The 26,315-nt window shown below is 43.5% G+C and overlaps 1 protein-coding gene across 1 annotated transcript in view; it reads left to right on the plus strand.

Moving 5' to 3' along the window:
* Positions 1–11,427: 11,427 nt before the first annotated feature.
* Positions 11,428–26,315, plus strand: part of WNT4 (Wnt family member 4) — a 78,578-nt gene continuing 63,690 nt past the window's right edge. Inside the window, exon 1 of the mRNA XM_073656809.1 lies at positions 11,428–11,931. Coding sequence (XP_073512910.1) covers positions 11,855–11,931 — 77 coding nt within the window. The 5' untranslated portion in view covers positions 11,428–11,854. The remainder of the gene's footprint in view (positions 11,932–26,315) is intronic.

Raw genomic sequence — 26,315 nt, forward strand, 5'->3', positions numbered from 1 at the left:
CATCTTCATTTTTCGGGATCTGGGGTTGGATGTGGATTTATTTTTTTGCGCTCTGAGTTGACATTTTTATTGATACCATTTTGGGGTAGATACGATGCTTGCCTGTTATTGCATTTTATTAAAAGCGTAATTCTGGTGTTTTGATTTTTTTTCTCATTATGCCGTTTACCGATTGGATTTATATTTTGATAGATCGGGTGATTCTAAAAGCAAAGATACCAAATGTGTGTATTTTTTTTATTTTATTTAATTGTTTTATTTTGAATGGGGTAAAAGGGGGTGACTTGAATTTTAATATTTTTTAAAACTTTTATTTTTACTTTTTACTGGCTTCAATAGTCTCAACAGTCTTCAATAGTTGAAGCTGCGATCTTCCGATCACTTGTGCTACACATAGCAGGTCTTCAGCCCTGCTATGTGTAGCAGAAATCATCATCTCCTATGAACGCCAGCTGGGTCTTCATTGATCTACAATGACAGGCACGGGGGTCTTCTGTCATGACAACCCATCGGCTCCCTGCGATTATGTGATGCCGATGGGCGTGTCTTGTGACGCGCTTCCGCTGGGTGCGAGTTAAATGCTGCTGCCAGAGATTGACTGCGGCATTTAACATGTTAACAGCCATGAGTGGATCGCGATTCCACCTGTGGCTGTTAGAAGCACTTGACAGCTGATCAGATCAGCTGTCACGTGCCGGGAAAGTTGCGGGCTCAGCGCTGAACCCCGCATCAAACAGGGGGAGGTGACCTATGATGATCCTATACGTCATATGTCGTGAAGGGGTTAATATTAACATAATATAAATGTTATTGCTTAATACTGAACATGATTAAATATGGTGACTAGCTGCAAATGCTAATCTAATTCATATCAATTGCAGCTAATGAAAATAATATCATTTACTGATTTTTATAAAGTTTAGAAATCAAACTCCTTTTATTTATCATTTGTACCATGATCAACAGTTCCCCCCCACGCAGGATGATGTCCCCAGAGCACTTCGCACAGTATTATGTCCCCACAACCCCCACACAGTATGATGTCACCACAGCCCTCCACACATTGTGATGTCCCCACAGTCCCCCACCCCCACATAGTGTGATGCCCTCACAGCCCCCCACACAGTATGATGGTCTCACCGTTCCCACACAGTTTGATGTCCATGCAGCCCCATATACACAGGATGATGTCCCCACAGCCCCCACGCACAGTATGATGTCCCAACAGCACCCCTCAGTTTGATGTCTCCACAGCATCCCCACACACTATGATAGTCCAACAGCTCCCCACACAGTATGATATCCTCATAGCCCCCCACACACTATGATGACTTAATACCTCACCACACAGTATGATGTCCCCATAGCCCCCCAACACAATATGATGTCCACACAGTCCCCCAAACACTAAAATGTCCCACACAGCGTCATGTCCCTACAGTCCATCAAACAGTATAATGTCCCCACAGCCCCTTAAGACAGTATCATTTTCCCACATCCCCCCAAACTGTATTATCCCCCACAGCACCCTAAACAGTAGGACCACACCCACTCCATATGTGGCACCCTAGGGGTCTGGTTTCCACAGTAACAGCAATGTTATGTCTAAGAGCAGGTGGGAGGTCTCTTGGTCAGGAATCCTATGCATGCCACACCTCCTGCCCAGTCCTGGGAGGGGAAGGACTTCCCCTATATAAACCTAGGGCTGAGGCAGGGTTAGTGAGTAGAGAAGAAGTAGAGACAGAGAAGAGAAGCAGATATAGGAAAAGAACATCAGGAGCTCTGTGGGAGCAGTGCTATAAGGAGTCAGGGGCTGACAGCTGCAGAGCTCGCCCTGACTGAGAAGCTATCACCGGACCCGGAGTCCGAGGCTGTGGGGACTAATCTTTACCCAGCAGCAGAAACCGCCCGGCAGGGGATTTCAGGTCCTCTGGCCAAGGAACCCGAAGGCACGGTCACACGCGTGGGACCAGCACCGCCGTCGTGGAGCGGACGCCACTAGAAGGCCCCGAGTCACCGGCCATACGGGTGAGCACCACACGGTACACTCAGGGACGTGGGCTACTTATACTCGCCTCTAGCAAAGTAGCCAGAAGAGTACAGTCAGTTTGGGAGGCCTACAACTCCGCCTGGCCAGGGGAGATCCCATCTGCTCAAGGACTGACCAGGCCCCGATCGCTAGCCAGTACTCCGGGAGGGTCTATCTTTATCACCAGTAAAGACCCTGAATTACACCGCATCGTCTCTGAGTGATTCCTGCTACCCCATCATCCACGTCGGCTGCCCTGAGGCCATACCCCTCCCGTTGGGGGTGATACTATCACGCTGCACAATCCTACCACCGGCCTCAGCGGTCTGCCCTGCAGCGGCAGCTCCTTCGCTGCATTCAACGGGTGGCGTAGTCGTCCAACATCTACCGCTAATACAGCGCCACTTAGTCTGACTCCCTGGGCACGGACCGGGTTACCGCCACGAGACTACAACCCTCAACAGATCCGGCTCCGGGTAAGCTCCCGCGTGCGCAACGCTGCGCGACACAGGCCCAGGGGTGCGTCAACTTTTGGCATAGTCGGCAGGATCTCGTGCCCGCAACCACCGGGTACTGCGTGCCTGAAAAAGACTGTTCAAACTTACCAGTGGTGAAGATTCCCGCCATCCGGCGCCATCTTCTGTCTTCTTCCCGCCATCCGCGAAGTTTTCCCGCCATCCGGCGCCATCTTCTGCCTTCTTCCCGCCATCCGTGGAGTTTTCCCGCCGTTGGACGCCATCTTGAAGACGCCGCGCGGGAAGAAGAGGGGCGTGGACTCCGAAAGCGCGCGAGAACTGAAGCCCCGCCTCACGTCCAGACGTTGCGTAAGGTCCTGGAAGGAGCCCAGCAGACGCCGACGTCACAGGAGCGCGACGGAAGGTCCTCAACCCTGACGATCCACTGCGGAGCCGCGGCCTACGGAAGAGGATCATCGCAAGGTAGGCCACGGTCCACTAGGGGGGAGAAGGATGTCGGATACGGAGGAGAGCTTCACCGCTTCAACCCCCGCCAGCGCCACCGCTGTTGCGGTCATGCCTTTCACCATGCCCTATATCCCGGGGGCAGCCTGGCTACCCCAGTACTCAGGGGAGTCACATACCCTGCATGACTTTAGAGAAAAGCTGGATAGCCTCTTCCAGGTGTATCCCCTCACAGAGGAGCAAAAAGTGAGCATCCTGGTGGCCCAATTAACCGGGGCAGCCCAAAGGGAGGTAAAGTCCTGGCCACCTGGGAGGAGGACTGTCGCAGAGATACTAACCCGGCTGAGGGACACCTTTGATACCCGCACCTCAGCCGAGATCAAGCTTAGATTCTACGGGTGCAAACAGCGGGCACATGAGAGTATAAGGGACTATGCCCTGAACCTACAAGAGGCCCTGAGAGCCATTAAGCAGACCGACCCTGACGGCGTGGGAGACGAGGACAGGCTGTTGACTGAACAATTTATAGAGGGTTTATATTGCAATGCCCACCGAACCCAGTTGCGGGCAATGGCCTTACAGGACCCTCATCTGGGATTTGCACAGTTCAAGGACAGAGCCATCCGGGTGCTCCGAGAACCGGCACCAGGTGGCGTTGTGACCCACAGACGCCCCACTACCACTTACCACCAGGAGGCGGCACCCTTGTCGGCAGGGCCTGTGGGAGCTGATGCGCAGGCTTTGAACAATGACCCGGCTCCAGACCTGCACCATCAGGTCCAAGAGCTAGCTAAAAGCGTTGTCGCGCTAACTCGAACTGTGCAGTCTTTACAGGTTTCCACTCCAGGGAAGATCCAGCTGGCATCCGGACCGGAGGACATCCCGTGGCGTCGACCAACGAGGACCCCACCGGCCAGAGGAAGACCCAGCGACCGATATAACGAGGACGGACAACCCATCTGCCGCCGCTGCAATCAACCCGGACATATGGCAAGGTACTGTCCTTTAAACTGGCACAACCTGGGGTAGAGGGCCAAACCCCAGGAAAAAGATCATCAGGCCCATCGAACTGGCGCGACAAATATGTGGGAGGACGTCCAGTCTTGCCCGTGGTACTGGATGGCATCCCCATGAGTGCCCTACTGGACACCGGGTCACAGGTTACCACTATCCCGTACGTGCTCTTCAAGCAGTACTGGAATGACTCGGATATCACCCGCTACCCTGACGACGACTTGAGTATCATCGCCAGCAATGGTCAGCCCGTGCCACAGATTGGATTTAAAGAGGTGACCATTAAAATCGGTAGAGTCGAACTGGCAGCACAGGGACTGATCATTGTAGACACTGACAAACACGAGAGTCACCCAAAGATAACTCTAGGAACTAATGTAATTGAAAATTGTCTTGCAGAGGTGATTTTCCTTTTACAACAGGTTGCCAAGAACGCCAGCTCCGGCCAGCAGCGAGTGCTCCAGAAAGAGATCCGGGCACTGATGCGACGGCAACAGATAGAACTCTCCGGTGGTGAGATTGGTAGCGTAAGAATGTGTGACCCTTTCCCTATTGCCATGCCCCCAAAAAGTGAAATGATGATTTGGTGCCGGGCAGCTATTGGTCTGAGAGGTAGAGATTACCAGGCAATGGTAGAACCAGCTTACTCAGACAGTAGACCCACCATTTTGACAGCACGGGGGGTGGTCAATGTACGCCATGGGAGGGTGCCCGTTCGCATAATAAATATCGGGAAGAGGGAAGTGTACCTGCCCCGGTATGCCACGCTAGCCAAATTGTATACCATCAATCAAAATTCCATACAGTCCGTAGAACCCTTGCCTCCATCTTCCCCGGAGGAAGGTAACGGCTCTAAGGAAACAATGGAGGACTGGTGTCAGCAACTACATTTGGGTACTGACTCCACTCCCTCACACCAGAAACAGGGAGTCTATCGGGTGGTTCAAGAGTACGAGAGAGTGTTTAGTAAACACCCGTTAGACTTCGGGCGAGTCAAGGGGGTAGAACACCACATCCCCACGGGAGACCATCTTCCTATAAAAGAGAGGTATCGACTCGTACCCCCTGCACACTACCAACACGCCAAGGGGATGCTTAGGGACATGAAGGAGGCTGGGGTGATCAGGGATAGCTGTAGCCCCTGGGCAGCTCCACTAGTCTTAGTCAAAAAGAAAGACAACACCATGAGGATGTGTGTAGATTACCGGAAAATTAACCGTATCACACACAAGGATGCGTACCCCTTACCAAGGATAGAGGAGTCTTTGGCTGCTTTAAGATCTGCTAACTTCTTCTCTACCTTGGATCTCACTAGCGGGTACTGGCAGGTTCCTGTAGCAGAGGCGGACCGGGAGAAGACCGCATTCACCACCCCGATGGGACTTAGCGAGTTTACCTGTATGCCGTTCGGACTCTGCAACGCACCGGGAACCTTCCAACGATTAATGGAGTGCTGTCTGGGCCACAGAAACTTCGAGACGGTCCTGTTGTACCTGGACGATGTCATCGTATATTCCAAGACTTATGAGGACCACCTGAAACACCTGGCGGAAGTGTTCGAAGCTCTGGCAAGCTACGGCTTAAAGGTAAAACCCTCCAAGTGTCACCTCTTGAAACCAAAGGTGCAGTACCTGGGACACGTGGTGAGCGCTGACGGAGTGGCTCCCGACCCTGATAAGATCACCGCAATTAAGGAATGGCCAAGTCCCTCCAGTGTAAAGGAAGTGCGGCAGTTCCTCGGGTTGGTAGGCTATTACCGCAGATTCATCCCCGGTTTCACCAAAAAGGCAGCTCCTATGCAGGACCTCCTGATAGGCCAGTCCCGGAAGGCCAAGAAACAGAAGCCGCCCTTCAAATGGGAGAAGTTAGAAGAAGAGTCCTTCCGCCAGCTGAAGATGGCCCTCACGGGGGATGAAATCCTGGCGTACCCTGATTACAGCCAGCCCTTTATCCTCTACACCGACGCAAGTAACATCGGGCTAGGAGCCGTACTGTCCCAGATCCAGCAGGGGAAAGAACGAGTAATCGCTTACGCTAGCCGAAAACTGCGATCCACCGAAAGAAACCCTGAGAATTACAGCTCATTTAAGCTAGAGTTCCTGGCAGTGGTGTGGGCAGTCACCGAACGCTTTAAGCACTACCTCGCTTCTTCCCGGTTCACCGTGTACCCGGATAACAACCCGTTGACACACCTGGACACGGCAAGACTCGGTGCCCTAGAGCAGAGATGGATGGCCCGTCTGTCCAACTACGAGTTCACAATCAAATACCGGGCAGGACGCTCCAATACCAACGCGGACGCCCTGTCCAGGATGCCAAACCTACCGGACGTAGGAGAAGATCCAGAGGGACTGGAAGAAGTCGAACTCCCCGCGTTCCACCGTCATGGGACTATCCAGTATTCCCATCGGGTAAGGAGTAAGCAAGCCGCTACGTTTAACCCCTTGCCTCACTACAACTGGGAGGAAACGCAAGACAGTGACCCTGCCATCTGGCTGGTGAAGGAGATGCTGACTCGGCCAGAGGCTCGCCTTGACCCAGACGCTCCGGAGGAAGCCAAGCAACTGTGGGCTGAGAAGAGTCGACTGTTCCTTTACAAGGGGAAGTTGTGCCGCAGAATGGTTAACTCCCGGACGCATGAACTAATCTGGCAAGTAGTGGTGCCACGGAGAGACGCAGCCATGGTGATGGAAGCATACCACGACGGGGCTGGACACTTCGGATGGAAGAAGCTGGAGTTCCTGCTGCGTGGGCGGTTCCACTGGGTAGGCATGAGGGGAACCATCGAGAGGTGGTGCAGAGACTGTGGCCCGTGCAACCTAAGAAGGAAGGACCGTGCCAGCCAGAAGACTCCCCTGCAGTCCATCGTCACCCGGCAGCCGTTGGAACTGGTAGCCTTGGATCATGTAAAACTGACCCCAAGCAGAAGTGGCTACGTCTACGCGTTAACCATTGTGGATCATTACTCCCGGTTCTTGGTTGTCGTCCCCGTTAAGGACTTAACGGCTCAAACAGCAGCTAGAGCCTTCCAGCAGCACTTCTGCCGCCCACACGGGTACCCGGACCAAGTGCTGACGGACCAGGGACCTGCCTTTGAAGCGGAGGTCTTCCAGGAATTCTGCAATCTGTATGGCTGCCGGAAGATAAGGACGACACCCTATCATCCGCAAACTAATGGACTTTGTGAGAAAATGAACCAGGTGGTAATGGATCTCCTGAAAACGTTGCCCCTGGAAGAACGCAGTCTGTGGCCTTAGAAGCTGCCCGATCTGGTGGACCTATACAACCACATCCCGGTAGGTTCCACCAACTGTACCCCGGCTTACCTAATGAGGGCGAGACCTGGTAAGTTACCTGTTGACCTGGAAATGGGAGTCCTGACACCCGAGGACACTTCACCAGAGGCAGACTGGGACACAGAGAGGCAGCAGCAGTACCGGAAAGTACAGGAGAGCGTGGAGCGAAGTCTCTGTCAGGCAAGGGAAAGACAAGGGAAAACTTACAACCAGTATGCTCCCGCTGTTCCCCTGGTACCCGGAGAGCAGGTCTTGAAGAGGAAAAGACGGCTCCACAAGTTGGACGACCAGTGGGAGAAGGACCCGTACACCGTACTGCCCTCAAGGCACGAGAACCCGAAAGTCTGTACCATCAGTAAAGACGGAGGGGAGACCATAGCCATTGTATCCCAGGATCACCTGAAGAAGTGTCCTGAACAGCTACGGAACCCTGAAGAGGAACAAGAAGACCATCGACCCGTAGAGGAAAGGGAAGATATGGTTAGTACTGTGCTCGGAGACTTCCCTCGGTCCTGGACTCAAGTCAATGGTGCAGTTGTGGTACCCGTCTTCACGTTCCTCCAACCAGCATCCCAAGTGCCTACGGAGCAACAGGTAGAGCTGGAAGAGCAGCCGGTCCAGGAGGCAGAAGACTCCACACAAGCAGAACAGGAGGATCAACCCTCTGCTTATAGTGAGCCTGCCGTACCCCTAGTGAGTCAAAGAGCCGGTAGACAGCTGCCCAGTTTACCCTTGACAGCTCCTACACCCTGTAGTTCAGGGCTAGACAGTCAGCTCCGTAGGTCCACTAGGGCCACTAGAGGCCAGTTACCCGCACGTTGGAGGATTTGAAGTGTATAAACTGTTTTATTTGTGGTTACCTGTTTTTCTTGTTGCTTGTGTATAATTATGTGTTTCTAGTTATTTATAGAAGTCCTTGGTGGATTTACCGGGAATCCTTGTACATGGTTGGAGCGTAACCTAGGAATGGACTAAAGACTGTTAAGGACTCGGGGCAGGACAGACCCCTACCTGGTTACGTCTCCCTGTTTTGGTGAAATGGACACCTTGCTTTTCTTCAAAAACTGCACCCGGTTGCGGACACGCCGTGACCATCTTTATATGTTTTTCTTATTGTACTATTATTGTTTATACCTTGTTATGTTTAAAAATATGTTTAGTCCCAGAGTACTAAATTTCACTAGGGGGGAATGTGGCACCCCAGGGGTCTGGTTTCCACAGTAACAGCAATGTTATGTCTGAGAGCAGGTGGGAGGTCTCTTGGTCAGGAATCCTATGCATGCCACACCTCCTGCCCAGTCCTGGGAGGGGAAGGACTTCCCCTATATAAACCTAGGGCTGAGGCAGGGTTAGTGAGTAGAGAAGAAGTAGAGACAGAGAAGAGAAGCAGATATAGGAAAAGAACATCAGGAGCTCTGTGGGAGCAGTGCTATAAGGAGTCAGGGGCTGACAGCTGCAGAGCTCGCCCTGACTGAGAAGCTATCACCGGACCCGGAGTCCGAGGCTGTGGGGACTAATCTTTACCCAGCAGCAGAAACCGCCCGGCAGGGGATTTCAGGTCCTCTGGCCAAGGAACCCGAAGGCACGGTCACACGCGTGGGACCTACCACCGGCCTCAGCGGTCTGCCCTGCAGCGGCAGCTCCTTCGCTGCATTCAACGGGTGGCGTAGTCGTCCAACATCTACCGCTAATACAGCGCCACTTAGTCTGACTCCCTGGGCACGGACCGGGTCACCGCCACGAGACTACAACCCTCAACAGATCCGGCTCTGGGTAAGCTCCCGCGTGCGCAACGCTGCGCGACACAGGCCCAGGGGTGCGTCACATACACAGTATGACGGCTAACACATAGTATGATGCCCCCACATACTCCCCCATAAATGAATAACAATAAAAAAAATGTATCCCAGTTCCAGGAGGGGGGCTGATTACTTCAGAGGGTTATGTTATAATCTACAGGGAATGACAACTGCATTAGGGTATGAGATTGGGATCAGGGGCAGATTCAAATTGTACCATCTTTCCTCAATATAATTAGTAATCAGGTGGAAATTGCTTTCTTATTATTAACAGCTGCATGGTTCCGCAGAAACTGTGCAGCCATTAACTCATAGACCTGTCTAAAATTTGGTTGCCAGCTCCTGTTGGCGCCTCTTCTGGTAACTAGACCTCATGCGACGTTTTCACGTGTGTTACTCCATGACGTCAGAACATTGCGTGAGGCCTGGTCAGCACTGCAGGTGCAGGTAGACCAAAGAGGAGAAGACCAGAGCTAGATGGAGGGAGCAAAGGACCGGGTGGTGTGTTGCAATGCTGGGACAGGTGAGTATAATGTTTGTCTTTTAACTGATTTTTAAAAAAAGTCAAATGAATTGAATTGCAAAAAAAAAAAATAGGATTCTGGTAAATCTGAATTTTTTTTGTGTAATTCCTAGCAAATTTGTTTTTTTTTAATCGATTTGCTACCCATGACTCTCCTAAAGTCGTCAAAAGCAAATGTGTTGCCTAACTGATTCGCCCAATATATCCTGACAAACAGTGATTTGCGATGCAATTTGTGAACTATAGATCATATAAGGTGGAACAGTTGATAATAATAATTTTATTTCTATAGCGCCAAGATAATAAAGACATTACAGAATAACACATAAATCAGATACCAGGAGGAGAGAGAGCCCTGCTCGCAAGCTACAATCTATGAGGAAATAGGGGAGACACGAAAGGTGGATGGTAACAATTGCTTGTGTTGTACGGTCCAACCATCAATGTAATAAAAAGGGCGTTCCAATAACGCTGTATGAACCGGTCGCCAGCTAATATGTACAGTATTAAATGCATGGAGGGTGGGTAAACGGTTGATAGAAGATTCGGAGAAAAATGTTGAAAGGGCAAAATGGAAATAGTTAGATAAGTGAGGTGAGGCGATAGGCCTGTCTAAAGAAATGCGTTCTAGGGCTTAAAGCGAATCTGTCACCAGGTGTGACCAATATGAGATAAGACCACCACCTTTCAGGCCTCATATACAGCATTCTATAATGCTGTCTATCTGTCCCCAACCCAACCTGTAAGAAAAGAAAAAGAGCGTTTATTACACTTACCTGGGGGCGTTCCTGGCGCCTGAGCACTGCAGTACTTTGCTCTGCCCTGTACGCATGCGCAGGAGCGCAATTCCGGGGACCCTTGTGGATGACTTAGGACAGGTCATCCATACGAAGCAAGAAGGAGGACGGCATCGCAAGAAGAAGGGAGGCACCGGACCAAGACAAGCGACGGGCCTCACATCGGACAGCCCCCCCCCCCCCAAGGTGAGTATAATAAAAGCTTTTTTCTTGTCTTGCAGGTCAGGTTGGGGGCAGATATATAGCATTATAGACTGCTGTATATCAAGCCTGCAAGTTGGTGGGCTTATCTGATATCGGTCAAGCCTGGTGACAGGTTCGCTTTAAAACTGTTGAGTATTGAGAAGTGGCCTGGGTAGTGCTTTCCAGAGAAGTGGTGCAGCTCGCGAGAAACCTCGGAGATGGGAACGGGAGGTTCAGATTATTGAGGATGTTAGTCTTAGGTCATTAGGGCGCAGGTAGGGTGGTAGACTGCGACCATTGAAGAGATGTAGGATGGTGCAGAACTGTGGAGAGCTTTATGGGTGAGAGAGATAAAATTGATAAATACTAATATCACCAGAGTGCAAAAAATCTGGCACTAGCTGTAGCTTCCAAAAATTATAGTATAGAGACATATTTGCCTTCATGTTTGGAAAAGAGGCAGTTATTTTTATTATATTAAAATATTATTTATTATTACAATATTTTATATTATTATTTATTATTACAATATTTAATAATATTATTATTTATTATTACAATATTTAATATTATTATTAATATTATTATCAGTGGCTATAAATAGTGAGCAGTGATTTGTGCCTCATCATCTGGCTGCAGCTCCTGCGCCTCCAGTGCGCACCAGCCTGGAAGCGTCTGATCCAGCAGCGCACAGACCATCCTCCTCCTCCTCTCCTGCAGGCTGTCAGTGCAATGAATGAACCCAGCCTGTACAACAAGCTGAACATATCGTCCCATGTCACTCCCCAAGGAGGGTCTGAGCCTTGTAACCCCGCCTGGGTATCACCAGCCGGGACCTGCCCATTTCTCCTCCTCTCCTAGTTGCTCCATCCCGGGACTCCTGCAGCTGAGCTGACAGTCTGCGCCTGACCAAGGCAGAAGGCACTGCTACAGGAGTGTGCCATGCTGTGCTCAGTGCTGTAACAGCCGGCTGCTGTCACCATCTAGAGGTCACTGTGCTGATGCCACCTGCAGTGCCCTCCTAAGGAAGGATCACTCACTCATACCAGGACCACCATACCCAGCTGTCTGCCAGCTTCACCCATCTGGACATTAGAGCTGGCACATAACTTTCCCCTGTCCTGATCTGCTCCTGGATACATTCATTACCAAAGAGGAGACAGTGAAGGAAGTAGGCTGGGTCACTCCAGATCTTCTTGGATATTGAGCTTTGCCCACTGAGGACCTACAACAACCTGCTTTATATTTTATATTTCTACACATTTATATTGGGAACCACCTCAGCTCCTCAGGATGACCCCTGAATACTTCTTGAGGTCCTTGTTGATGATGATTTTAGCAGTTTTTTCTGCAAATGCTAGCAACTGGCTGTAAGTGATGTATTATATATTCTTCTCTTCCTTTAAGATGTTATCTATCATAAGACAACTGTATGGAGTATATAAGGTGCCACAATAGAGGTACAGGTAGCAACCTCTCACCTGCTGAGCCTATCCTCAGAGGAGATTGGGTACTATAGGTCCTGATCATTTACTAGCATGTATCACTCACTTCTGCAGAATAACTTGGCTGAAGAACTTGCAATCGAGTCACACTTTGCAGATCAATGATCAGATATAATTGGCAGCTTTGGATACAGTAGGAATAATTGAGTGGTAGAACATTACTGCACAACTGTCTTGATAGCAGAGCTTGCAATCAACCCTGCTTTGGGTTCAGAAATAATGCAATTTTTAATACATACTCAGCTGTAACCAATTTGGAGTAGAACTTGCTGAGCTGAAGAGCTAGCAATCTACTTAGAGTTCTACAACTGACATCTTTGCTATGCAATTTATTATTTTCATAGCAGCAAAGTAAATAATATCCTGATCCCTGACTATTTCTGCAGATCTTCCAGAGGAGCAGAGCTAGCAATCTGTTCATTTTGATAAAATAAATAATAAATGTAATTGGGTCGCATCAAATCAGCATGTGTGGCACATCCTAGGCTGCAGAGCTAGCAATCAAATTATTTCTTATTATGGCAATTGCATCTCAAGGTTAGAGGTTTCTGCAGATCTTCCTAGCCTGAAGAACATTCATTTAATTCGGAAATGGATACATAGTCTTGAAACAGGCATATGTTTAGTTTGTATCCATTTTACGCATTAGACTGAAGAGCTCGCAATCTCTCATGTGCAGATATCTTACTAATGCATTGTGGATGGCTTTAATGAGCTCTTAGTCAATGAGATATAAAGTAGCAGCCTGGCCTGTTTTGCACGATGTATGGCAGTAGCCTGGTCCTTGCTGGTGGCATTGCTGCCTGCTGCTTCTGCTGGCATTCTTTTAGTTGCAGGGTGCTGGTAACCTCTATTAGGTTGTCCTGAAAGTGGATCCAATGAGGATAGTTCCCCATATCCTAATTTCTTATACATATTAGATTGAGATTGCACTGAGGTTTCTTCACCCCTCTGTCCTTACACCCAGCACTACAACAGGTGCTTTATCAGAAGTGCTCAGCAGGTCCATACTAATATCATCCTACAAGGATCTCGGTGTCAAAAAGGACAATTCCTATTTTCACATAATATAAGCACTGATTGGGAAAGGATAGATACAATTGATTCTGCATAAATTTCCAATATTATTGCAGATTTCTTCCAAGTGCAATAATAAGCAACTAGTAAGTGTAGAAAGTTAATGGAGTTTGGAGAATTAGCAATGGAAAAGTGAACATATAAATGAGTTTGTGCAAATAGCAATAGGCAATAGCAGATTAGATGATAGATAGATAGATAATAGATAGATAATAGATAGAGAGATAGATAATAAATATATAGATAGATAGATTAATAGATAAATAGATAGATAATAGATAGAGAGATAGTGAGATAGATAATAGATGGATGGAGAGATAGATTAATAGATGGATAGATAATAGAATAGATAAGTTATAAGATAGATAGATAAATATGAGATAGATAATAAATAGATGAATAGATAGATAATAGAATAGATAGATAAGTTATAAGATATATAGATAGATGGATAGATAGATAGATAGATAGTAGAGGTAATATGGATTTGTCATTAGATGTAACAGCTCTGAGTTGGTCACATATACAGTAGCATAGCTAAGTTTGCCACTGGCACCACTCCTGGTCATCCTGGTTTTGCTTAGGACTGCAGGTTATCCTAATTATGCATTATGAAACCATAAGTCTGTGCGTTACTGTATTAATCTATTAAGTCTTTTGGTTGTGTTTATAGACTTTTCGGCAAGGATTCTATAGGGAGGATAATATAATTCATGTTAATTGTGGACATCAACTACTTTATTAAATAGGGAAATCTGCATCTGAATCCACATTGAAATCAGCAGAGGATTCCCATTATGTAAAATGTCTCATGGGGTGGATTTCTAGCAAAAATTGCAGTGAAAATCACTTCTTTACATGTAAATGGGGTTGTTTCTGCAGCACCTGGATGGATTTTATTTGCAAATCTTAGATGAATGGGACAATCACAGATATTTTTTGCAACACCCCCCCCCCCTCCACCTCCAATCTCATAGTGACAAGGGTTCATTTAGGAAGTAGAGATATGTGGTGCTTATTGGCATTGGTGCACATGGGGCTAAGATAATAGAACTTGCAATAAAATTAGTCTGCAGAGTAAAGAAGTGAAAGGGGTTTCCAGTAGATGTTTGTATATTAAAAATGTGACCTTGGGAATATTAAAACTAAACAGAACACATACTGAGCCATTCAGTAGTGCTGTAAATTGATGGGGTATGATGTGAGTATGTTATTATTATTATTTCTTTTTTTGGGGGGGGGGCACTTTTTTAATATAAAAAAGTTTTGTACAACTTCTTTGATTGATTTCCTTAACTTTTAAGCACCAGTATTAATGATCAGTTCTACAAGATGAGAACTGTTACAAACAGGGGGAGCTGAGATCACTCTGGTTACATCTGAGCTTTCAAGGGTTAGACTTTAATGTTTCCCAATGAGTGACAAATGACAATTTCAGCTCTGCTACATCTTTACAAAGCATAGACATATACAAAGACTTTTTGCATAGTCACTTTTGCATACTTCTACACAAGTTCTGTAAGTTTTCTTGGTGCTGTTTCAGGACATTCCTCCATAGTAGTTGCTGGAGCTGCTCCTTGGTTTTACTCTTGCAAACTGGATTTGTAACTCCATTCAGGTCTTTTTTTTTTGCAAAGTAAATGCCCAGTAATGACTGAGAGACACATTATCAGGTTAATCCAGATGGGAAAAAGTGAAATCTCTGGTTATTAAGTTGAGTATGAAGAGTGACATGGAAGTAGCTGCTGTCATCATAGATGAGGGAAACAGTGCAGGATCATTGTATGCAATAATTCAGCACTAAATTGTTGTTTGTGGCTCAAGGTAAAGGCTTCCAAATGATCTGGAGGTAAAGTAAATGACCCCTAGTGGTAACAATGGGGAGATGTCCACTATCCATTTATTTTTTTTTTTCTACAGATAAAGCATTAAAATGCCTTTTTTATCTAGCAATATAGCATATTAGTGAGAATCATGAGTTCTAGAATAACTTGTCAGTTAAACGCTTGCAAGGCATGCTTGGATTTTTACTTTCACCCAAGGTGATCTTCCTATGGGCGATTTAGAAACTTTTATTTATGTGAGATGACAATAAAGATCCCTATAGAAATTGTGCGTGAAATGTGCAAATCTGCTGCCATAGATGTAACATAATACAAAAGATATGGGAGACATTTTCTGCAGGGCTTGTTGTGTAGGTCACTTGTCTATCCTCAGGGAGCTTTGCTCAATTGCAAGTGAAGTCTGTCTGTTGTGTATTGCTGATAAAGTAATCTGATCCGAAATATACATTTCATGGAGCTAAACTTGAGATTCACCCATAATACTGGGTCACCGAAAATATTCTTGCTCCAATCTACATTTAGAATTGTTTAGAGCCTGTGGTGACCTCTGAGGTTAGCATGGATATTTTATTAAAATAAAAAAGGGTGACATAAAAATAATTCATTTTTTTTTTTTTCTAGAATAGATTTTATATATTATATATACATTATATAATTTTATTTTTAGATTATTTTTTTTTTTCAAAAATATATTCCTTCCCACTTATTTATACATTTGCATTTCTATATACCAAAAAGATTGCAAAAAATAGTACAAAACCTATATGACAACCACCTATTCAACTAGGTATCTCTTAACCTCCAGAAGGAGAAATATTAAAGGACAAAACATTTAATTACATTTTTATCTTATTTTTGCTTTGTGTGTTTTTTTTTATATACATTTTGTATTTTACATTTAATTTTATTTATATACCTTTTTCTTTAATGTTACACCCTTATATTTATAAATATATATACAAATAAATAAATATATATATATTATATACATATTATTTATATATATACATACAAATAAATATATATATAAATATATATAATATGCATGTCATTTCGGTATATATATATACAAATAAATATATATATAAATATATATAATATACATGTTATTTCTATATATATATACAAATAAATATATATATATTTTTCAAATATACATATTATATATATATACACATATATAATATATATGCATGTAAATATATGTGTATATATATATATATATATATATATATATATATATATATATATATTATAGCTTAACTTTAAGGCTATGTTCCCACAATGAGCTTTTGGTGAGTTTTTTACGCTACATATTTTTTAAAAAAATGCAAGTAACCTATTTTGCTTAATGGGTGCCGAAATGGTGCAGAAAATCTGCAACATCAAAAACTCTCCAAAAGCTCAACGTGGGAACGTAGCCTAAGGCAGTTCAGCATGTAAAAAATAAAAAATAAATAAAAAATCACTAAAATTATTAATTACTTACATCCAGTTATTCTCGCAGTTTGACCTCATTACTAATCTAGAGGTGGTCCTATAAATAATCAAGTCGCTTGCAAATCACCTTTAATTAGTGTTTCTTGGATGAAAGTTTACTCTGCATTGTTCAGTTTAGCAAGAGGTTACTTTTTATTGCAGATAAAAAAAAAAAGTTCTGGACGTCAAATTGTGGTGTCAGCTAAACAGATACTTATTAAATCCCAGTGAAAATGTTGAAAATCTCCATTATTATAAACAGCGTGATTGCAGTAATATCAATGAAGCAAATCGCCTCGGATTAACGCTGCCAAAACTGCCAGTGATTTTCATGTTAGAAGAAAGGTCAATGCTCAGCTGTATATTTTCTGGGCAAAAATAATATATACAGCAAAAAGGCATAGGATAAGATAACTGGGGCCCATGACTTATTGGATAAAAAATAGTTTATGTAGAGCGGCAGGAATTATTTAGAATATATATATTTTTTTTTTAAAGAATATATAATAATAAACTAGAATATATTGTGGCTTATTTTATCCACTATAAATATATTTTCATTTCAATTGTTTAATTTAAAATATAAAAAAAAAACATAAACAGTTGTGCAATTTTACAATTGTAGACATATGTTTAAATGTAATAATTATTTTAGCTAATTGCCACATTAATGTATGTTTTTTATTAGCTTCTTAGAAAATGATATCTTGCAGCTCATTTATGTTATTGGATGTTGTTATACTGTTGAATATAGCAAATTATTGCATAACTTGTCAATTTGGGGTTTTATCATTTCTTAGTTCTAGATATTTTTTTAGTACATTGTTATTAGTATAATTTTTTGAGATGTGTTAACATTTTATCAAGTTGAAGAAACTTGACTTTTGTATATATATATATATATATATATATATATATATATATCATTTTTTTTTTTTTACATATATATATTTATTTATTTTTTTATTTTATTGATTTTTATTCTTTTGGAAATTAGAAATAATGAACTGTCCAAAAAGTTTCAGAAAACTCCCAAAACTTCAGTTAATCTTCATACATGTTGTATGAGATCCCCTGTGAACTTCTGTGATATATTAGGCATCATGTGAATTAAAGATTTTCCTCATATCCAAAAAATCAATTCACGTTTTTTTTTAGAAAACCCCAATCACTTGCATTTACTATATCCAAATCCAAATGTGCATCAATTTAACGTATGAACCCCACTGGAGCATTTCTTAGAAATTTGGGTGGTTTCAGACTTTTGACTCGACGGGGCCCTCTAGCTCCTGCCTCTATGGTATGTGCACCCTTGAGCAAAATTTTTAAGCCTGTGCGAAGTACTTTACATTATTATCCCTGATTATTCAGTCTATTTGGAAGAAGTGTGGTTAAATAATATAAAAAACAAATCATTCAGCAATGTCTTTTTTACTATATATTGAATATGCAGATTATCTCTTCAGAGAGGAAGAGGACTTGGCTTTTAAGTCTCTTCATACTGGCATGCCAGACCTGGCATGTCACTCTAAGTCTCCTCATACTGGCATGCCAGATCTGGCATGTCACTCTAAGTCTTCTCATACTGGCATGCCAGACCTGGCATGTCACTCTAAGTCTCCTCATACTGGCATGCCAGACCTGGCATGTCACTCTAAGACTCCTCCTACTGGCATGCCAGACTTGGCATGTCACTCTAAGTCTACTCATACTGGCATGCCAGACCTAGCATGTCACTCTAACTCTCTGCATACTGGCATGCCAGACCTGGTATGTCACTCTAAGTCTCCTCATACTGGCATGCCAGACCTGGCATGTCACTCTAAGTCTTCTCATACTGGCATGCCAGACCTGGCATGCCACTCTCCGCAAGGAGAAACCTTAATCCTTAGATTACTATACCTTGCTACTATTTAGGTCTTTTTAGTTGCTGATTGGTTGCATTATGGAAAAGGCAGTGTTTGAATGATATTCATTGAGGTTGTAGTCTGGAGTTGTGATATTTGTAAGGCTGACGGAGCATGACAGGCTGCTAATCTATCACATATGTCATGAAAGCTGCTGTCGTCACAATTCCAACAGGACGGAGGTGGTGACTGTCAGCCGAGCCCTGCACAATATTTGTGGTTTCTAACTTTGGGATACTGTGCTTGGTTGTCCTTGCCCCATCTGGAGGTAGCATTATAGACAATGTGATGTATCATTTGGGCTTTAGGTGATGTTATTGGTCACTAATATGTATTATTATTATTATCGTTATTATTATTACTTTATATATTTACAGTACAGACCAAAAGTTTGGACACACCTCATTTAAAGATTTTTCTGTATTTTCATGACTATGAAAATTGTACATTCACACTGAAGGCATCAAAACTATGAATTAACACATGTGGAATTATATACTTAACAAAAAAGTGTGAAACAACTGAAAATATGTCTTATATTCTAGGTTCTTCAAAGTAGCCACCTTTTGCTTTGATGACTGCTTTGCACACTCTTGGCATTCTCTTGATGAGCTTCAAGAGGTAGTCACCGGAAATGGTCTTCCAACAATCTTGAAGGAGTTCTCAGAGATGCTTAGCACTTGTTGGCCCTTTTGCCTTCACTCTGCGGTCCAGCTGAGGCTGAGACCCTGATTCCAGCGATGTGTCACTTACTGGGCTGCTGACTGTAGTTTAGATAGAATCTCTGTTTCCTCTGCTGTAGATGTAGCAGTAGTCAGAATTCTGAGCTGTGTATAACCCCACCCACAACACTTATTGGCTTCTTGTGTACACTGTGCATAAGCTGAAAGCTGCCAATCAGTGGTGGGGCGGAGTCACACAGATTAGCTGGACTAGCTTGCATGTGACACCTATTCCTGCAGTGATAATCTCCTGGTGATAAAACACTGATTGTATTTAAACTACAACACACAGCCTAGTAAGTGACACATCCCTGGAATCAGGATGTATATTATGCTGCTCTCAGCTTAAATGAAAAAAAACTGCTGACAAAGCCCCTTTAACAACTTTTCCCCACACATTTACATACATATATACATACATGCAAACATAGGTACATGCCTGCAAACATATACTTATATACATGCACATGTACAGTGTGAATAGATTTCACACAAATTCACATACATACTATAAGCAGTCAGTAGGGATGACAGCCAGCCCCTACAATGAAGGGGGTCTCTAGGGAGCCAGATAGTGACATCCCCATGGCTCTCCCTATACGTCCCTTTGTAAAAGACCTATAGGCAAACGTATGGGGATTTTTAAATGAACTTAAATAAACTTTAACTTAAACATTTGTAATAAAATTAAATAAAGAATCCTAGATAATGCTGAATTATTTCATTTCATAGACCTCTCCACTGTCAGGACTTACAGTAGCCACCATGTATGTGAGCAATATAACCGCCATAACTTGCATGATATATGATGCACAATGCAAATAGACAGCTCCAATTAGCATTCACCAGGGATAGGAAAAATCCAGTTTTTGCTTGCAGACTTGCAATTTTTTTAACAAACCCATAGACTTACACTGCTGATTCTGATACGACCCTTGGATCAAAATCGGACAGGTTTCTGCAGACTACTCGGTCCATGAAAAATCACAGACGTGAATGGCCCCATAGACTATCACGAGTACAAGTGTTATCCGTGAAAACCATGGATAGGACTCGTACCTGAGAAACGGACGTCTGAATGGGGTCTAAGCTAGGTGTCACACAGGACAATAATGTAGAGTTCTTAAAGGGTATTCCATTCTCATAAAGTGGTGGAATATTACTGTTACTATATATGCTATCTATTTTTTGATTAATGTGACCCAGCGTCTGAGACCCCACTAATAGAACAAAAGAGCTGCAACCCCTTCAAAGTCTATCCCTACACAGTGCAGCTCCCATCCCCTCGCTGTGCAGGGTAACTACAGCTCAGCACCATAAGAGTAGATGGGCAGGGGCGTTAATACAAAAGGTGCTGGGGTTGCAACCGCACCCGGGGTCTGGAGCCTAGGGGGTCCAAAAAGTCCCTTTGGACTATATAAAAAGACCAATACTATTAAATACTTGCAGTAATTGGGGGCCACGTTGGAGCTTTCACATTAGGGCTCATTAGCTTCAAGTTACACCACTGTAGATGGGGTTGACTGCAGTTCCATGCACAACAAATGGATGGGAACTCCGCTCTGCAGGGAAAGACTGAATAGGACAGGTGTACTAAACCAACCCTGCAGCTCTCAAAATAATTGGGACCCCTATCGGTCATAAAGTGATGGCATAACCTAGCAATATACCCTTACTTTCCTAGATGAGAACACCCCTTTAATGGTATCACTATTAGGGATGAGCGGACCTGTGGAAGTTCGGGTTCTGGTACCCAACCCAATCTTTATTCCAAAGTTCGGTTCGGGTACCAAAACTGTACCCGAACTTGAACCAGAACTCGTACCCCATTGAAAACAATGGGGACCTGGACTTTTGAGTCGGAAAATTCATTCTCTCTCTCCCCAGAACTCCGAATATTGCAACAGTCATCCGAGGAACGTCCGTGTCCGGTGTTTAGCACCATACAGTAACTGTCCGGTACAAACGCCAAACTTTTAGGTTTGAGTTCGCTCATCTCTAATCGCTATCATAGCATAATATATGCAACAAGTAAAGACTACACCATATTTTACCACGAAATGACAAACACTGACACCTATGCAAAACAGAAATGGCATGTTCAAGCAACATTACAAATATAATTTGTCGGGGTTTCCTGAAGTCTCTGCTTGCTAACAGTGAATATAAACATTTTTTACATGTAGAAAAACTTGGCACACATAGGCCATGATTCATCAAAGAGTTTTCACCAGTTGTGCAAAAATATTGTGACTTTTGTCGCTTTTACACCAGTTTCTGCCACGAAATCCAAAATCAGCGTGTCGTCACAAATTGTCATGAATTAACAGGGGATGACTGGAGTAAGATTTGTGGCGATGCACATGGAGGCGCACACCACTAGTCAGATGCACTTGATTCATTAAGAGGTGAGTGTCTGTTAATGAATCAGGAACATCTTTTATAAATCCCATCCACTTGGCTAGAACTGTGTTCACACATTGCTTTTTTGCTGCGTTTTTTTCTGCAGGCAAAATCTGCTTTCTTGGCAGTGAAGAAGCTGCTTAAAAAAAAGCTGCGTTTTTCATGCAGATACAGTTTAGTGCCTGTTGTTCCTGAGTTTTCTGTACCAAAAACGCAGCAAAACCTGATACCTGCATTTTTGCTGCTTTTTTGCACTTACTCATTGCTTTCTATGGGTGAAAAAATGCTGCAAAAACTCTGAAAGAAGGGACATGCTGCAGTTTTCAAAAACGCAGCAGTTTTACAATTCACTCAGGAAAAAAAACAATGTGTGTGCATGAGATTTCTGAAATCTCATATCCTTTGCTGTTACTGTAAAACGCAGCTTTTAATTTGCATTAAAAAATGCAGCAAAAATGCAACACGTGAACATCTCCTAAGACGTTGCGTTTTTGATGCAGCCAAAATACGCAGCATCAAAAACTCATCATGGGCACATAGCCATAAAGTCCTCAACTGTGCAAAAAAAATCACAATAACTGCAACAAATACTCAAGTGGAGGAAATTTGTTTAAAAAAAATTGCGACTTTTTAAACTGCCGCAAATGATGAATTGGGCGAAAAACATTTTGAATTGGTTAACCTTGCCAACATTGATGCTCAAAAAATAAACGTAGCAAAGAGCTTAAAAAAGGAACTAAACAGGTAATAAATTAGGCTGGAAAAAACAGCAAAAAAAAATCACTCAAGAAAAAAAGCAGCAAATTCAATGAGGAATCATGCGCTATGTATAACTTTTTATTATATAGATCTGAGTGCGCATTTATTGTCCTGATTCAGGTTGATGTGTCTGTTTTTTTTTAATTAGAACTCAGAATGTAAGTGAACCCCAATCGTCACCATCTGCAGGGTGCCTTGCACCAATGACAGCATATCCCTTCCGCACGTGTGTACGTTCCAGTTATCTCCCACTGTGTATATATAGCACTTTACTCTCTATATCCATGAGAATTTGGAGCTTTTTATAGCACATCATGTCCTGCATGGCTTCAGTCAGTAAGAAGGTAAGGGCTCGCCCTTGTTTGCATTCATCAGGCCTCTTGTGCATATTTAAAGTCCCACTTCTGCAGATTATTGCTTTTATTAACACCATTGCAACGTGGGACCTGATCTGTACGTTACAATGTGCGGCCTGTCTGCTCGTTTATGGTGCATTTGACTATAATAATCACTTAACCTTCACTCTTGTGGTTAATATGTCAGCTGCAGAGCAAGCACATAGCTGGGGGTACTGTAACATTTATATATAAACCATTGTGGTTTACAGCGCTGTTGTATTACGTTAGAGCCTGGAGTAAATATCAGCAGCAGATGTCAGATTTATGGTCAGCTAAGCTTAATTGACTCTGTGTAATGAGAATACTACACACTGGGGGCCTCGGGACTAAAAACTGGTCAAGACTTCTTTATACAAACCAATTGCAGAGCAGCTGTTATATTTCTTCTTTGGATCGGGTAGTTAAAAAAAGATATCCGATTGGTTGGAATATACGATACTGTGCCAGACATAATACTAAATAGTAATGTCAGCGACACTGCATTCAGAAATGGCAGCTACATAATCATAGATGTCAATTTGGGAAAGCCCTTCATCAGGATGTCCTTCATCAGGTTTACCTGGATCCTAGCAAAAATGGCATAGGCAAAAAAAAGTTGCAAAAAAAATAATAGAAGTGTTAATAGTTTATTTTTATCAATTAACAAAATGCAAAGTAAATCTAAATCACATCAATATTTGGTGACCGCACTTTGCGTTCAAAGCGGCATCAATTCTTTTAGGTATACTTGCACAAAGTCAGGGATTTTGAAGAATTAGGGTTTGGAACATGAGTAACCAATTATACAAGACAGCTGATAATGATCATTTTCATATGTAGGTTGAAACACAGTGATTTCCAGAAACAGAAACAGCTGTGTTGGAGTCTTATACTGGGTGAGGAACAGTCAAACTTTGCTACAAAAGTGAGGTTGTTGAAGACAGTTTCAAGTCACAGGTCAAATACCATGGCTGTCTCAGCACAGCAGCAGGACACAAAGCAGTTATACTGCATCAGTAAGGTTTCTCCCAAGCAAAGATTTCAAAGCATACTGGGGTCTCAAGATTGGCTGTTAAAGATCTTTTGAAGAAACTCCAAGAAATGGGCAATGTTGAGGACCGTAGATGCAGTGGTTGGTTAAGGAAACTTAGTGCAGCAGTTGAAAGACACATCATGATTACTCCCTTGCGAAATTGAAAGATGTCCAGCAGTGCCATCAGCTCAGAACTGGAGACAACCAGGTGGACCCAGCTACATCCATCTACTGTTTGGAGAAGTCTGGTCAAAAGTGGCCTTCTTGAAAAAAATTATAGTCTATAACCATACCTTCCACATGTAAGCAAGGCCAAACAAGTGACTCAACTGTGCACAAAAACATAGGAAATGGGGGTGTAGAAAAAGGGCAGCAGGTGCTCTGGACTGATGAGTCAAAATGTGAAATATTTGACTGTAACAGAAGCAAGTTTGTTCTCTGAAGGGCTCGAGAGCGGTACAATAATGAGGGTCTGCAGGAAGAGTGAAGCACAATGGAGGGTCCTTGCAAGTTTGGGGCTGTATTTCAGTATTGGAGTTGGGAATTTGGTCAGAATTAATAGTGTCCGCAATACTGAGCAATATAGGCAGATACTTATCTATAATGCAGTAACATCAGGGAGGCGTCTGATTGGCTCCAAATGTATTCTGCAGCCGGACAACGACCGCAAAAATAAAGCCAATGTCATTAAGAACTATCTTTAGCATAAGGAAGAACAAGGAGGCCGGGAATTGATTATGTGATCACAAGATCATCCAGTCTTTCTGGAATTCCATGAATAATCAGAAGGATGTGAGCCTCATCCACAGAAGATCTGGGGTTAGTTCTCCAAAATGTTTGGAACAACCTCCCTGTTGAGACCCTTTAAAAACTGTGTGCGAGTGACAAGTGTACCTTGTAGAACTGATATATTCATAGGGTGGTCACACTATTGATTTGATTTTGTTCATTCACTTTGCATTTCGTTAATTGATAAACTATTAAAATTTCTATTTTTTTAAAAGCATTTTTACTTTGCAGCATTTTTTCCACACCTGCGTAGAACTTTTGTACCGTACGGTGTATGTGCTCCTTTACCAGACCCCCTAAATATATTTAGGTCTTCTATATTAACCCCTTAGCGCCCTTTTTCCTCCCCTTCGTTCCTAACTTCCTTATTTTTCTGTCTCCTACTACCCTGCATCTGCAGCTCTTCTTTTTATTGGCCGGCCTGGTGTGATGCCACATGTGCATCACCCCGGAACGAAAGTGTGGCACCATAGGAAAAGCCGCAGATGCCAGGAGGTAGGAGGCAGCTCTCAGGGCTCCGGTCCATCAGCCACAGATCACTGACGTGGCCGGTAAACCCGGTCCTATGTCTCTATTCGCCTGTGTACTCTCTTTAAAACCTATAGTATGTATTTATCACCTACATCACTGAAAGAAGCTGGGCCTCATTTATAAAAACTATGTTGCCCATAGCAACCAATTGGAACTCGGCTTTCATCTTTCCTGATCAGTTTAAAAATTAAAAGCTGCGCTGTGATTGGTTGCTAGGGGCAACAAAGACTGTTTTGCTTCCCAGACAGTTTTCATGATTCTCCCCTTGTGTTCCAGTCTTCCCAGTATAATAATAGGATAATGTAGCATTGTACAATGGAGTATAAGTAGCGAGCGCCTGTCACCGCTGCTCCACTCTCACTTCTTACATTGTGTATGTTATGACATTATTATCCAGGTCTCCTTTAATCTGTACAAGTGCAGATTATCCGGCGCTGTCCGTCTCTCATACTTTCCATACGTCACTACATGTTACAACCTGTGCACTAAATATCTGGGAATGGTGACTTCATATTAATGGATCTGTGTGAGGTCAATAGAATTGCACTAATATAAAAAGACAACTGCCTAAATAACAATTCCTCAGTGTCCCGTTATTATTGGCGGTGGCGGTGCCTGTTGCGCGGGGACTGTAGCTTGCAGGGTGTATGCACATCAGCAATTTACTACAGTCTGTCGTCTGAATGTATATTTTCGGCTGCTCTATTTTCGGATTTGTCCTACTATGAATGGGAGCCATTCCATAAATAACATTATATTAGGCAATCGCTACTGCACAGATTGCTCCAGACATACAGGTGCTTCTGACAAAATTAGAATATCATCCAAAAAATAATTTATTTCAGTTCTTCAATACAAAAAGTGAAACTCATATATTATATAGAGTCATTACAAACAGAGGGATCTATTTCACGTGTTTATTTCTGTTAATGTTGATGATTATGGCTTACAGCCAATGAAAACACAAAAGTCATTATCTCAGTAAATTAGAATACTTTATAACAACAGCTTGAAAAATGATTTTAAAATCCGAAATGTTGGCCTACTGAAATGTATGTTCAGTAAATGCCCTCAATACTTGGTCGGGGCTCCTTTTGCATCAATTACTGCATCAATGCGGCAATGTGGCATGGAGGCGATCAGCCTGTATCATTGCTGAGGTGTTATGGAAGCCCAGGTTGCTTTGATAGCAGCCTTCAGCTCGTCTGCATTGTTGGGTCTGGTGCCTCATCTTCCTCTTGACAATACCCTATAGATTCTCTATGGGGTTAAGGTCAGGCGAGTTTGCTGGCCAATCAAGCACAGTGATACTGTTGTGTGTAAACCAG

This window comes from Phyllobates terribilis, unplaced genomic scaffold (assembly GCF_046119375.1).
Source record: "Phyllobates terribilis strain yellow unplaced genomic scaffold, ASM4611937v1 Scaffold_12__6_contigs__length_324123572, whole genome shotgun sequence".
NCBI lineage: Eukaryota > Metazoa > Chordata > Amphibia > Anura > Dendrobatidae > Phyllobates > Phyllobates terribilis.